At 37.1% G+C, this 12,948-nt stretch overlaps 1 protein-coding gene across 9 annotated transcripts in view; it reads right to left on the bottom strand.

The window, feature by feature from the left end:
- The window catches only part of kcnip4a (potassium voltage-gated channel interacting protein 4a), a 248,446-nt gene that overhangs the window by 16,857 nt on the left and 218,641 nt on the right, over positions 1–12,948 (bottom strand). For 7 of the 9 annotated variants that reach the window (XM_056240374.1, XM_056240371.1, XM_056240370.1 and 4 more), the window contains one exon: positions 8,829–8,953. In XM_056240374.1, coding sequence (XP_056096349.1) covers positions 8,829–8,953 — 125 coding nt within the window. Of the gene's footprint in view, positions 1–8,828; positions 8,954–12,333; positions 12,440–12,948 lie in introns of all 9 variants that reach the window. The other 2 variants (XM_056240368.1, XM_056240369.1) reach the window with 1 other exon arrangement.

The following is a 12,948-nucleotide window of genomic DNA, read 5'->3' as shown; positions in this document are numbered from 1 at the left end:
AAAACGCGCTGCTCCCGCTTGCGGTGTGAAACGGCCGGAATTCACAATGTGTGCGTTCCGTGTGCACGTGTGATGCTGATGTTGCGCGATGTTAATCATGCAGCGCCCTTTGAGTGCATTTGACCGGCATAAAATCGGATTATGTCAGACTGACCGGCCGGTCGCCGATCATGGCCGATCACGTGAAAATCGGCCGATTCCGGTCACCAGCCGATCAATCGGTGCATCTCTACTTTGATCATGTTCGTTTTGCGATATCGCTAGTTTCCAGTGATTTCTTTCTGATTAGTTTTCTAATAAAACTTCCAATTTGTTGGTGAAATTATTGGTTTGTGTGACGTTGTTTCAGAGAGGCGTGTTTTAGTGAAGCGCTACGGAGCTTCTGGCCCGACGGTGGAAACGCAGTGTGGTTTTGGGCTTGGTGCTACAGGTCGAGAGGCTAGTAGCCCAGCCCGGCTCTGAAAGCTCTGGCTCGCACTGGCCCGACAGTGGAAATACGGCTAATGACTGCTTTAGTACTGTAGTAGGCAAAATACAGTATGTGACAAAAGAAGTACTGTATGTCCAGAATTCACAGTACTCATTAAAGAGTAGGCAAAAACGATCCCATAAATAGTAAATAAAAAGACCATTATAAAAAATAAGCTCAAGACAAGTTTATGACTTGTGGTAGTTGTCTTTTAGAAAGAAAACTGACAATAAGTTTTGTGCAATAGTATTATACTGGTATTAAGTAGCCTGTTTCCCCATGCTGCCTTGCCACAGCATGATTTTATTCATGCAGAGCTACATATGAATATATCAGACAGTCCGGTATAAAGAGAAGAGACATAATGACAGAGAAAATAAATAACGATCGTGGTAGCCTATGATTTGTCTTGATTTTTTCAAGCGGTCATATTTACCATGTTTACTATGGTAATGGTTAGCGTGCATAGTCTTTTGCATTGCATATAAATATTTCTGCCTTATACGGTGATCAGAATCCACATTGGATCACAAACAGAAGTTATTTCAAACACTCGCTGCTGTCTGAAAGTGTGTTTTGGGCTAAAATGATTTTAAAAGTCTTTAATGCTGATGTTAGCTGGTATATGAAATCATCCGGCACTACCGTCTCCTGACTCAGATAAACTCTGCCTCTATTCGTAACCAGTCCTCAAGCCCGAGCTGGCCCGCTTTGGACCAAGGTATACGGCGGGCCAAAAAACCCTGGACACTGGCCGCGGGGAAGCCCGGACGAGGCCGGATCAAGCCCGGGAAGGGACCACTTTTGGCCCGACAGTGGAAACACGGCTATTGTCTCCTAAAACTGAAATTTCAGAATAAATTCTTTATCGATTCTGAAATTCCAGTCTCACTTCCTGTTACATACCCACATGACAATGTAACAAATTTGCATAAGGCCAGTCTATGTTCTTCACTTAGCCTGGGTAAACCCAGACAACTTCCGGCAAATTTAGATTTGCTCTGAAAGTTAGTCTGGCAAAGAGCTCATTCAAGCTCATTTCCAATCCGTCGAAATCGAGGCACCAATCAGAAACGTTGGGGCGGGCTTTACACGATGACGACAGCGCTGGGATTTTGAAGCAGATTTTGTAGCCTACATTACAATGATGGATGCTGCCGTCGAACATCACTCGTTCGAATCAGCTATCGCGTCTGTTTTAAGCGATTTGAACGTTTCCTTTTTGTTAAAAACCGAGCAAAGAACAACACTCGGAGATGTTTCTCCGCCGCTCTGCATACGTCATCTCCTTCATCGCTCTGATTGGTTTTAGGTCTATCCGCGACGTCCGTTGGTGACGCCCCTCTGGAAATGATTTGTCTATGATGCTTTGCCAGACCATAACTCAGTTACAACTGAGAATGGTCTGGTTTTAACCAGGCTATGAGAGAGGAAGAGTTTGGTTTGTGTTGTCGACATTCAGGCCCGTCGGAACAGGACAGGCAAACCAAGCAATTGCTTGGGGCCCCGAGCTGGACTGGGGCCCCAAGACAACGACTGTTTAAGAATAAAATGCAACGACAAACTGTGAGCGCCCCTTTGATAGTCAATGCAGTAAAGTGCAATGACACTGTTATCGGAATCCCCCTCAAGGGGGCCCCCTCAGTAGTTGCTGACAGCAGCCAGCCAACCACGCGATCTCTGCTGCCGGCAAAATACAAACCTCCTCGGGAGTTATCATGAAGCGGAATTATGCTTCAGGAAGCCAGAAAAGAAAGAAGAGAAAGGAAGAGAAGGTTAAGAAAAATACCAGATAGTGCTAAAGTAATAAATTACACTGCATAAAAATAGCTCTACTTGTCTTGTACAAATGGTGTCAGGTAACATAAGGCTAGCAAAAATATGTTTATGTTAGCTACCTACCTGCCTGACGGCAAATGCTGCTTGTAACGAACAGTTAGTGGATTTTTTTTTCCGAACGGACGGAATATGGTTAACGTTACATACTGTAATATGTTTTTAAACGGTTTAAGGAGTTCCAGAATCACTGTTTATCGTATTTAATGACATGACATTGCTATAGCTAGTAGGTTTTGATGAAAGTGGCATAGCATAACTATTCCACCGTGATAATCTATTTACCAATGGGGGTTAGGAAAACCACACAATAAATTCCATGCATCAAACATTAGCTTGGGATGTTTTTAAGCATTGGTAGTGAAAGCAGCATCCCTTCCCTTCTAATATCAAAATATGGAAATGCTAACATATCTTTAAGTTTTCTGTAACACTTTATAATAACAATCATTAATAGATGGTAAATTGTTAGTTATTTAATATTTAGTTAATTGTCATTTAACTGTTAGCAAACAGTCTTTTTACTTAATAAATCATTTGTAACCTTACCCATCTATAAACATTATTTAACCTGTAAAAGGCAGAGGAACATGATTTTTTCATAGCTTATGTCACTGTAATTTTTTATTTTTTTTTATGCACAGTATGCAACAGCAGTATTTGCACTGTAAACCTTTTTTATTCATATAAAGTGTGTGTAAGTGTGTGTGTGGGGTGGGGGGGCTTGGGGGGCCTCCATGTCCATTTTGCTTGGGGCCCCCAAATTCCTTCAAACGGCCCTGTCGACATTCCATCTTTAAAAATGATATATTTTTTATGCAAAGCTTGCATTACCGGATATTACTGTCCATAGTATTTGTATTGTAAAACAGTTGTCAAATATGATGCTACTTGCATCTTACCTCGCATTCTTTCACCAATTAAAACTGAAGAGTCATGTTTGTCTTCTGTGAAAAGTAAAGCCCACATTCTTTGATTTGACTGGCCATCTCATTTATTTTATTTTATTTAAAAGATTTTAAACTAAACAATTGATCGTGACAGCTAGTGATCACCATGAATATTGCACATTTTCTTTAATGGAAAAGAGCGGATTACTATTTTGATATCTCCTTTTGCATTGCTCTGGAAATCAAAGGTGAGTAAATATTGACACAGAAGTCCTTTAAAATGTTTAGTTTAGAGCTTTATTAATCCCCATGGGGGCAATTAGTTTAAACTGTCATGGTGCTTCACACACAGTGCTTAGCATAAGTGAACACACCCATGCTACAGTTGACTAAAAAGAGGAATAAAAAAATCATCTTTTGGAAATTGATCTTAATGCCTTAATTAAAAAAATGAGGAATTAAAATAGCCCCACATCATCACATACCCTTCACCATACCTAGAGCTATTAGGCAAACTGAAATAAAACCAAGCCAATCTCTAGGTGTGGTGAAGGGTATGTGATGATGTGAACTTTATCAGGATGCATAGTATCCTGGATCCATGAAATAACTGGCCTTTAAAAATAAAAATCTGCCTGCCTCTATGGGATTGTAACATAGGGGTGTCCTGACTTATGCGCCCTGTATTTTAAGGAAGAACATTTATTTATTTACGATACCTTATTCATTCACAAAGAAAATTGGTGTCCTTAAAGGTTGGATTTTTCCTCATTTTTTTTTAATTAAGGCATTAAGATCAATTTCCAAAAGATGTTTTTTTATTCCTCTTTTAAGTCGACTTTAGCATGGGTGCACTTATGCTAAGCACTGTATAACACTTAACACATAAGTAATGTTGAAGATCTGTTAAAATTGTATTTTATTTGTGACGGAGTTAGACTGACCGAAATTAAATCGAATGCTTACATTGTCACAATATGCATGTTTTACCCAACATTTAGCATCCAGATTTTTTTTTAAATAAATAACTAAGAATAGTAATAAATGTGCACTACCAATTACCTTGGGCTCTGGTACATGAAAGAAGCCCAACAGAAAGTTGACTTCACATCTTTGACATAAAAGGCTGTGTCTGAGAAAGTTCTATGTTGTTACAGTGAGCTCTGGTTAATTAAAAGGGATTGTTTTGTGTTGCTGTCATCCACTGTCTCTGTCTCTTGTGCACGCAGCGTGAGAGAGACCCCGTGTAATTACCTTTTAAGAGACACGCCGCTCTCATCAGAAACCATCACTGCCAAAGTCTTCTCAACATTATCAAAACTCCAGGAGCAAAGCAAGGTTCATTAACACCGTTAAGATACACAGGCAGTAATTAAATGATTTTTTCAGCTTACTGAACCATGTTCATTCACTGACTGCACACAGAGGATCAGAGACAGGTTATCTGGCACATTTGGGTTTCAGTTTACCACTAATTCATTGGAGTCACAAGGATAATATACAACTGGAATAACACACAGGAAAAGTCTGAATGGAGACGAGAAGATTGTGAAATACTTTGTTAGTGGTAAAATATACTAACAGATAATCATGTTTAATTTAGATCCTGATCATTTATACAGTGTAATTAACCTAGTAAGAAAAAAGTATGACCACCATTTGTAAAATCCACTATGAAAAGATTATTTTGCATGATCTACAAGGTGAAATTCTCCCAAACAGCCTCAAACTGTCTCAGCACTATTTGGTTTTGGTTTTATTTTATTATTGCTTTATTTCTGAACAACTGACCATGACAGCCAGTGATCACCATTCATTTCTTGTATTTCCTTGTATGGAAAAGAGCAGATCGGACATTTTGATATTTCTGTTTGTGTTCATCTGTAACCATGAGGATTGGTAGATATTGACATACATTTCCATTTAAAGGTTTAAGATCTGCACAGTTTGTTGTTGGTTGGATTTTTTAATGTTTTTGAAAAAATATTTTTTTTAGCTCACCAAGGCTGCATTTATTTGATCCAAAATAAACTATAGTACAGAAATAATGTGAAATATTATTAATATTATCAAAAAATATTATTTATAATAAATTATTGTTACAATTTAAAAGAACCGTTTTCTATTTGAATATATTGTAAAATGTAATTTATTCCTGTGATGCAAAGCTGAATTTTCAGCATCATTACTCCAGTCTTCAGTGTCACATGATCCTTCAGAAATCATTATAATATGTTGATTTGCTGCTCAGGAAACATTTATTAATATTATCAATGTTGAAAATGCTGCTTAACATTTTTGTGGAAAGCATGACACATTTCTTTCAGGATTATTTAATGAATAGAGATTTACTAAAAGAACAGCATTTATTTAAAATATAAGTCTTTTGTAACATTTATATCTTTACCATCACCTGTGATCATTTATTGCATTCCTGCTGAGTAAAAGTATTAATTTATATATACTGTATCTTACTAACCCCAAACTTTTGAACCATGGTGTATGAATGGATGATTTCTGCATGGATGAGTAAACAAAAGTACCAGTAATAATGAGAACTAAGGAGTAGTAATAAAAAGCAGTGCTGTTTCCAATAAATATAAATATTTTTATTAAACCTTTTCTCTTTGACTAATACTGGTACTTTGAAATACAGAAAAAGATGTTAATAGATGAAGAGAAAATTATTTCTAATGGCAAGGGTCTGACTATACCTGTTCAAAAGGTTGTTATCATGGACACAAGTGCCAACTTTTTATTCGCTTTGTGTATTACTATTTTTCCTTGTAATCAGGATGATAGCGAAACCAGGACGGAGCAACAAAGCAATGCATCAACAAAAGAATAACAAGCTGTAGTGAACCAGGCCTGTCCCACATGACACACTTGAGGAGTTCCAGACTTGCAATAGCTGTTGCGTGTGTGTGTGTGTCTGTGAACTTCACGAGACTAGGGTGGACAATTTAGGTTTCAGAAGGAGCTCATGTGCCCCTGATATGCCCTTTTGTTCAGCTCTACAATAACACCATCAAAGTGTGGAGTCGGAGGAATAACGTGAGGCCTTGGGGCTGCATTTGGAACAGGACCCTTGACAATGATTTACTAATTAAATCTATTTTGAAGGGTTTTAGTACTTCACAGTAAAAAATCAAACGAGTAGAAACTTTCAGCGCCAATGTGGATTGATGAAATTGGCAGACTTGGTGCGCTGCAAACTCAAAGAAGAGAACTAATAAGCATCAGAATAGCATCGCTTCACTAAGCCTTTAAAACGCAGGAGGCATCGTGACGCCAAACAAAGATGCCGTGACGCCAAACCTCCTCATGGAAAAAGAAGGCTGTCGTGTTTATAACTGTGACAATGAACGCTTTTCAGGAGCAACTAAACGCTGGATTTAAACTGTAAACCCTAACGCTCAAAATACTTAATTGGTTTGAGTAGGAAAAACTTAAATTAAACTAATTAGTTCAGTCAAATTAACTTTTATGAGTATTTAGCACTTTCTTTTTCTTTCAAGTTCACAGAATGGATATATTTTAAGTAAACTGAACTGTTTCATTGTTTTGAGTTTTATGAAATTATTTCTTTTAATTTAGACGAACTTAAGTTTAACTGAAACGGCTGGGATGTATATTTCCCAGCATGCTTTGCCGATGGCACTCGAAAGGGAGAGTAAATGCTAAAATTAAGTGTAATACAATGTTTTTTTGTGCAAGATTAATGTTAAGCGGGTGATTTAGTAATGATTAATGTTTCGTTATGCTAATTTAGAAGAATTTCTGTTAATGTTGGTTTTAGGATAGTTACCATCATGGTGACAAGTGGTGCATGAGCTTGATTTGAGAGCAAATAAAACCTCTGTATTGCTGAAAGTGTTACTGTATAGCATACTATTGTTAAGATGTTAACAAAATAGTATGTTAGCAAACTAGCTTGTTAAAGCTAGCTAAGTTTATACTAATAAAAGTGTTCACACTGAGATTACTTGAAATTTTAAGTTAAATGTATGAATTAGTGTACTCAAACATTTCAAGTTAAGAACAATTCAAATGTACAAATACAAAATAAAAATATGTCAGTTCTGCTTACTTAAACTTTGAATTTCTTAACTTAAAAAATTTGAGGCAATTTATTGCCTTAAATTTTTTGAGTTGTGCCAACTTATTCGGGTTTACATGTCAAGTCTGTAAAGTTCGAAGCATAGACTCTTTAAAATACGTCCAAGAGTTTTACACACCAGACTGTTATTATCGACGTTACATTTTCACACCTCTAAACATGACGCGGAACAGTGATTGGTTGCTTTACATGTCAGTCCTTGGCCAATGAAAGCTGCTATGGAGTCCAGACCTTCTGCTGTCAGTCTGAGGCCCCGTTTACACGAGAACGATTCCGGGTAAAAACGTAAAAATATTTTATCGGATGTGCCTTTCGTTTACACGGCAACACCGTTTTGGGGGCTTAAAAACGCAAAAAAGTGAAACCACCCTCCAGAGTGGAAATCTTAAAAACGCTCCACCATCGCGTTCCCGTCTAAACGGTAAAAAACGCAAATCTGCTCACGGTGGCTCTCGTCGCGCACGCGTTTACGTCACATGCATGCGCCAGTACAGGAAAATAACAACCAACATGTCAGATTATTTCCATACGTCGGACCTTCAAGTTGCCCTAGCAGCTCTGATAAACATACAAGAGTCTTTTCAGCAGTTGTACAAAATATTCTAAGATATTGGTGTTGTTGTGTGGCAGTGCTTCACATTGCCACCTAGCCGCCTGGAGTGCATACTACATCGAATTTCACACACTTTTGCGTCACTATGCACGCGAATTTCCCAACCATAACGCTCGTCTAAACGCAGAATAAAAAGTGATAACGCAACGCCACTTTTGCGTTTTCACTTCAGATCGTTTCCGTGTAAACATAGCACGAAGGTCTGGCAACGGGAGACTAATCAGGACCAGGGTTAAAAACCCACTGATATAGAAACTGGTTCACAGAGATCATTGCCCCCTAGTGGTGAACCATTTAAATCATTGCCCCCTAGTGGCGAACCATTGAAATTGTGAAACATTTCGAAACAATTATGATACAGCCAAGCCTCATTTACGGAAATTAAGTGATTTTGCCCTGAATAACTGGTTAGAAACAATTGATTCGCAAAGGTTTTAAAGCTTCACAAAGCAGTGTTTCGAAAGTGGCCATCACTATAACTATAAGACAGGGTGCTAGAAAAACTGTGTAGTCATCACCTGTCAGCGGCGTGTGTGTGGTCTTAAGGAAGAATTATGATTCCCCCCCTTGAGAGTCTGATAATAAAGGACCATTGTGCCACTCTTATGCTCTGTCACCTGACAATTTGGGTCAAGTTAATTCGGTGTTGTCTCATTACATTGTGCACCAGAGGTAACAAAGGACATTTATGCCTCAGGGACACTCTAGAGACCTTTCCTGACCTGATTATTGTAGCAAGCGTGACAGATTTCCTGCCAAGTTTGGCATGTTCCACATCAAAGCAACATTCAAAAGGAAAACTTTCAAGTAAATGCAATCTAATTCAAAATAAGAAAAGAATTAATCGAAATTAAACTTTGTATTTTAATATCAGATATGTAGTTAGAAGCATTAACTCACATTCTTGAAGCCCCGGTAGAGGATTTGAAGCTCTTTGCGTGAGAAACGCGTTTGAGCCTCCAACAGCTCCAAAGCTTCTGGTCGATGCCGTACAGCAGAGAGCTCCAGTTCATCCTCAACACTATCTGTAAAGAAACACAAAACATCCGGGTTATGATTCAACTACTCATCTTAACAGCATTAATCACAGTTCTTTTAATTAATAATTAGTGTACCAAATAATGACAAAACTATTGAGGACTTTATATTTCACAGGGGATATCAGATGTACAACATTTAATGAGATCCAAAATATATATTTTTTTCTACATTAGTACTTATAAAACACAAATGATAGTTACATCGTTAACTACTAAAGCCACAAGTGACTGTATGAGTGAGTCATTGAATCATTCACTGCAACCAATTTGTTCAAAAAACACTGATTCATTAATGAACGAAACAAGTGACTGACGATGTCCAAAATTGTACTTACTTTGCAATTGTTAAAAAGTATGTACTATATACAGTATAAATGAGCGTAGTATGAATGTAATCTGGACGTACTACATTCGTCATAGGCTTCACAGGCATTCACAAATCCTCTTCCATGGCCTCAGCGTGAAAGTTTAAAAACTCAGTGCTAGTGCTACTTTTTGCACACTTTTATAAATACTGTGAATTGTGGACATGTTACTCTTTTCACATAATGTTTTTCGCCTACTATATAGTAGGCAAGTATGCATATTCAGTTACAGCCAGTCTTTATGAGTGAGTCACTGAATCACTTCAACTGATTTGTTTAAAAACACTGATTCATTTATGACTGAAACAAGTGTATGTCTGTACGAGTGAGTCAGTGAAGCATTCACTCAACCAGTTTGTTGAAAAGCACGGATTAATTTAGGAACAAAGAACCACTGGTGTGTTGCTCACAGACTTGCAACATTATGCTTTGGCTTTAATTGAAACAATTTTCCTTGTCAAAAATACACGAAGTAACTGAGGATATATTGTGTCTAAATTTGAATGTACATTACTCAATATTAACTTGTTGAACTGTTGTTCAAAAAAAGCAGCACACATTTAATATTGCAAATATGTTCCATTCATTCAGAGGTTCAAGATGAAACCAAACCTCAAATATCCAAAGCATGTTTTAAGCTCTGTTCTAAGACTTTCCATATGTCCATATTATCTTAACAGGTCTTGGTGTCTCAACCTTATTAGCCTTAAATCTAAAAAAGCTTTCAGCTCATATAAGCCCGTTCACACCAAGGACGATAACGATAAAGATATAGTTCTAAAAATATGTCTCAATATTAAAGAATAACAGAGTTCACACCACAGCTATAACGATAACGATGTGGAGAAACGATATCGTTGGGATCACTTTCGTAACGATTTTTTTCCAGCTGTTGAACTATAAAATACTGACAGCCAATCAGAATTCATTGTAATTTAAGGGCTCGCGCATTTAAAATGTATATGAAAAACAATTGTTCATATTCTCTGAATAAATGGTACCGTTTCGCTCATTTCGTTTGGACAAAATTGTCTTGCTTCCTTTGAAGTTGCGGTAAAAAAGACAAGATGTTGTTTTTATTCCACTATATTGACTAATTTACGTAATCTGAATTCACTGTTAGATTATTAGATCGATTACACTAACTTCACTCAAAACATACAGTAGCATGCTGAGGGATTTGCAGGTTAAAGCCGTGTAAATGCAACAATAACCTCAAAAACATGTCCAATAACGTTGTACGCACACTTTGAAACCGCTGCGCACGAGCTTAGAATAAACAGACCGTTATCGTTCATTGGTGTGGATGCAAATACAGTTATCATTATGGTTATCTTTATAGTTATCGTTCTTGGAACTTGAACGGCCCTTTCGGACATTGCGTTTCTCTAGCTCAGATCATCTAGCATCCGATTTGACCTGTGACTGAGATTTACACATTTTTTACACCCCTAAAGGCTAAATAATCTTTAAAAATAATCACTGTGGAGCAGGAGCCAATAAAACATTAATCAATGGGAGGTGATGGTGGCTATGGAAGGCACAGCGATTACTTTTGACACCTGAAGCGTGGAAGACAAATGGCAGACATATGACCCTGTGATCCACAGAAGACGACTCGTCAACCGTTTGGCAAACAGAACTGACCTATATAAACATCATTTTCTCATCCCAGAAGTGTCCCTCTGGGTGTATAGCAATCAAATGTGACAGACTAATCGTAGCATCATTACCACTTCATGCTAACAGCCCCGTTTCATAGCATGATGCATATGTATTTCAATAACAGCATTCTTTGGCATCTAAATGTGTTCGTTAAAAACACAAAATAGAGCATTTAACAATCAGCAGTTAATATGACATTTCATCATTTGCTAGTCTACTTCAAGAATTCAATACTTTTGATATTAAAAATTTGCTACAATGTTGGAGAGGGTATTCAGCGGTTATAACATATCCAGTATGATATACTTAGCAGAATGTCTTTGGATTACATAAAAATAATGAAAAGAGTGAGAGATACAGAGGTCAAACATGAAATAGTTAAGAAAAGTTAAATAAAAAGAAATGAAAGGAGTGACATTACCCTTGTGAAAAACAAGTACACTTTTAAGAGTACATATTGTGGAAATTATAGGCCTACTTAATTGTGTCAAAAAGCACACTTCAGCTAATTGCATTTTATAGTTTTAAATTATAATACATTTTCATTGGATTCAACATTACATTCATTTAACAGGACATCTTTACATGCAATTTCATAATTCTATTATGTTTGAATTATGGTGAAAATGTACTGCTGAATGTAGTGATAAGCATTTATGATCAACTAAAATTATTCTTTAATGCCATTTCTATTGAAAATTGTATGCATTTGAAAATATACTTATAATTACACATTTGTAATAAAGTTGTAATTTAGTACATTTCAAATATATTAAATGTGATAGTAAAAATACTCTTATACACTTATATCTTATATACTCATACAAGTAGTTACATGTGATTTATAATGTTTACTCAACAAGTCAAAATAAGTGTATTTATTTAAATCACAACAAAATATTTAATGATTTAACCCTCTGGGGTCGGCAAATGTTTTGCTTGATTTTTCACACATATAGCAAAATAGACTTAAAATACTCCTTCATTTATGGTCATACAGACCTAAGAAATATGGGGAAAAAAAAAACTGTAAAATGTCTACTTTTTTATGTTACTTTCAAGTAAAACTTTCAATGTGACATACTTAAGTGTATTTAACTCATGAAAGTGTGCTCTCTTTAAATACACATAAGTGGCCTTTTATTTCAATAATATTATATTATCTGCAAGTACAGTTTTAAAAAATATATACTTTTAGGATATGACGTAGGCTTACACTATAAGTTCACATTCAATAAATCAAGTGCACTTCTTTTTCACAAGAGTATGGACAATACGCTGATAGAAATAGAGCTGTTTGAGGAAAGATGCTGCAGACTTGTGTTGAAAGAGGACTTGCTTTGTGTACTGGTGGATGGGGCTTTGGTAGAAGAGCATATGAACAGCTTCTTGAGCCGTGCCGCAACACCACACCTGCTGCCGTTCGGAAGGCAAGCGTTACCTAGGAGATACAGTGTGAGTGTCAACACAGTAACCATGCTGGAACGGAGCATCGGGCGGCGGCATGCTGGCGGCATTCTGGCTAGTTCATGAAGCAAAGGAGGCATGGATGTGTAGTTTGAGTTTCGTGCAGATCCAGGATCAGTATTAAGCTTTGTCAGTCTGTTAGAATAACTTGATGACTTGTTCTTTTTTTTAATGCTGCTGAGCGAATTATATTCCTATTCTCTAAACCTCGACCCAACCATCACATAAATCTTTCTACATCTTTGATCTTAGTCTGGTATCCTTGTTGGGTACACTTTGCTGGTTCTCACAATGTAGGTGACTTGAGCTTTTACTGTCTTTGTGGAGACATTAGATGCCTGCAGTGTAGGCAATACCTGCCCTATTTCCACATTAAACCAGTTCACTGACCTTAAAGAGGACCTATTATGCCCTTTTACGAGGTCTTGTGAGTAACGCTCTGGGGTGTGTTTTCCCTACAACGATGTAACTTGCTGATGTAAC

This window comes from Rhinichthys klamathensis, unplaced genomic scaffold (assembly GCF_029890125.1).
Source record: "Rhinichthys klamathensis goyatoka isolate OS25496 unplaced genomic scaffold, OSU_Roscu_1.1 h1tg000593l_1, whole genome shotgun sequence".
NCBI lineage: Eukaryota > Metazoa > Chordata > Actinopteri > Cypriniformes > Leuciscidae > Rhinichthys > Rhinichthys klamathensis.
This window is presented reverse-complemented; position numbering and strand designations above follow the sequence as displayed.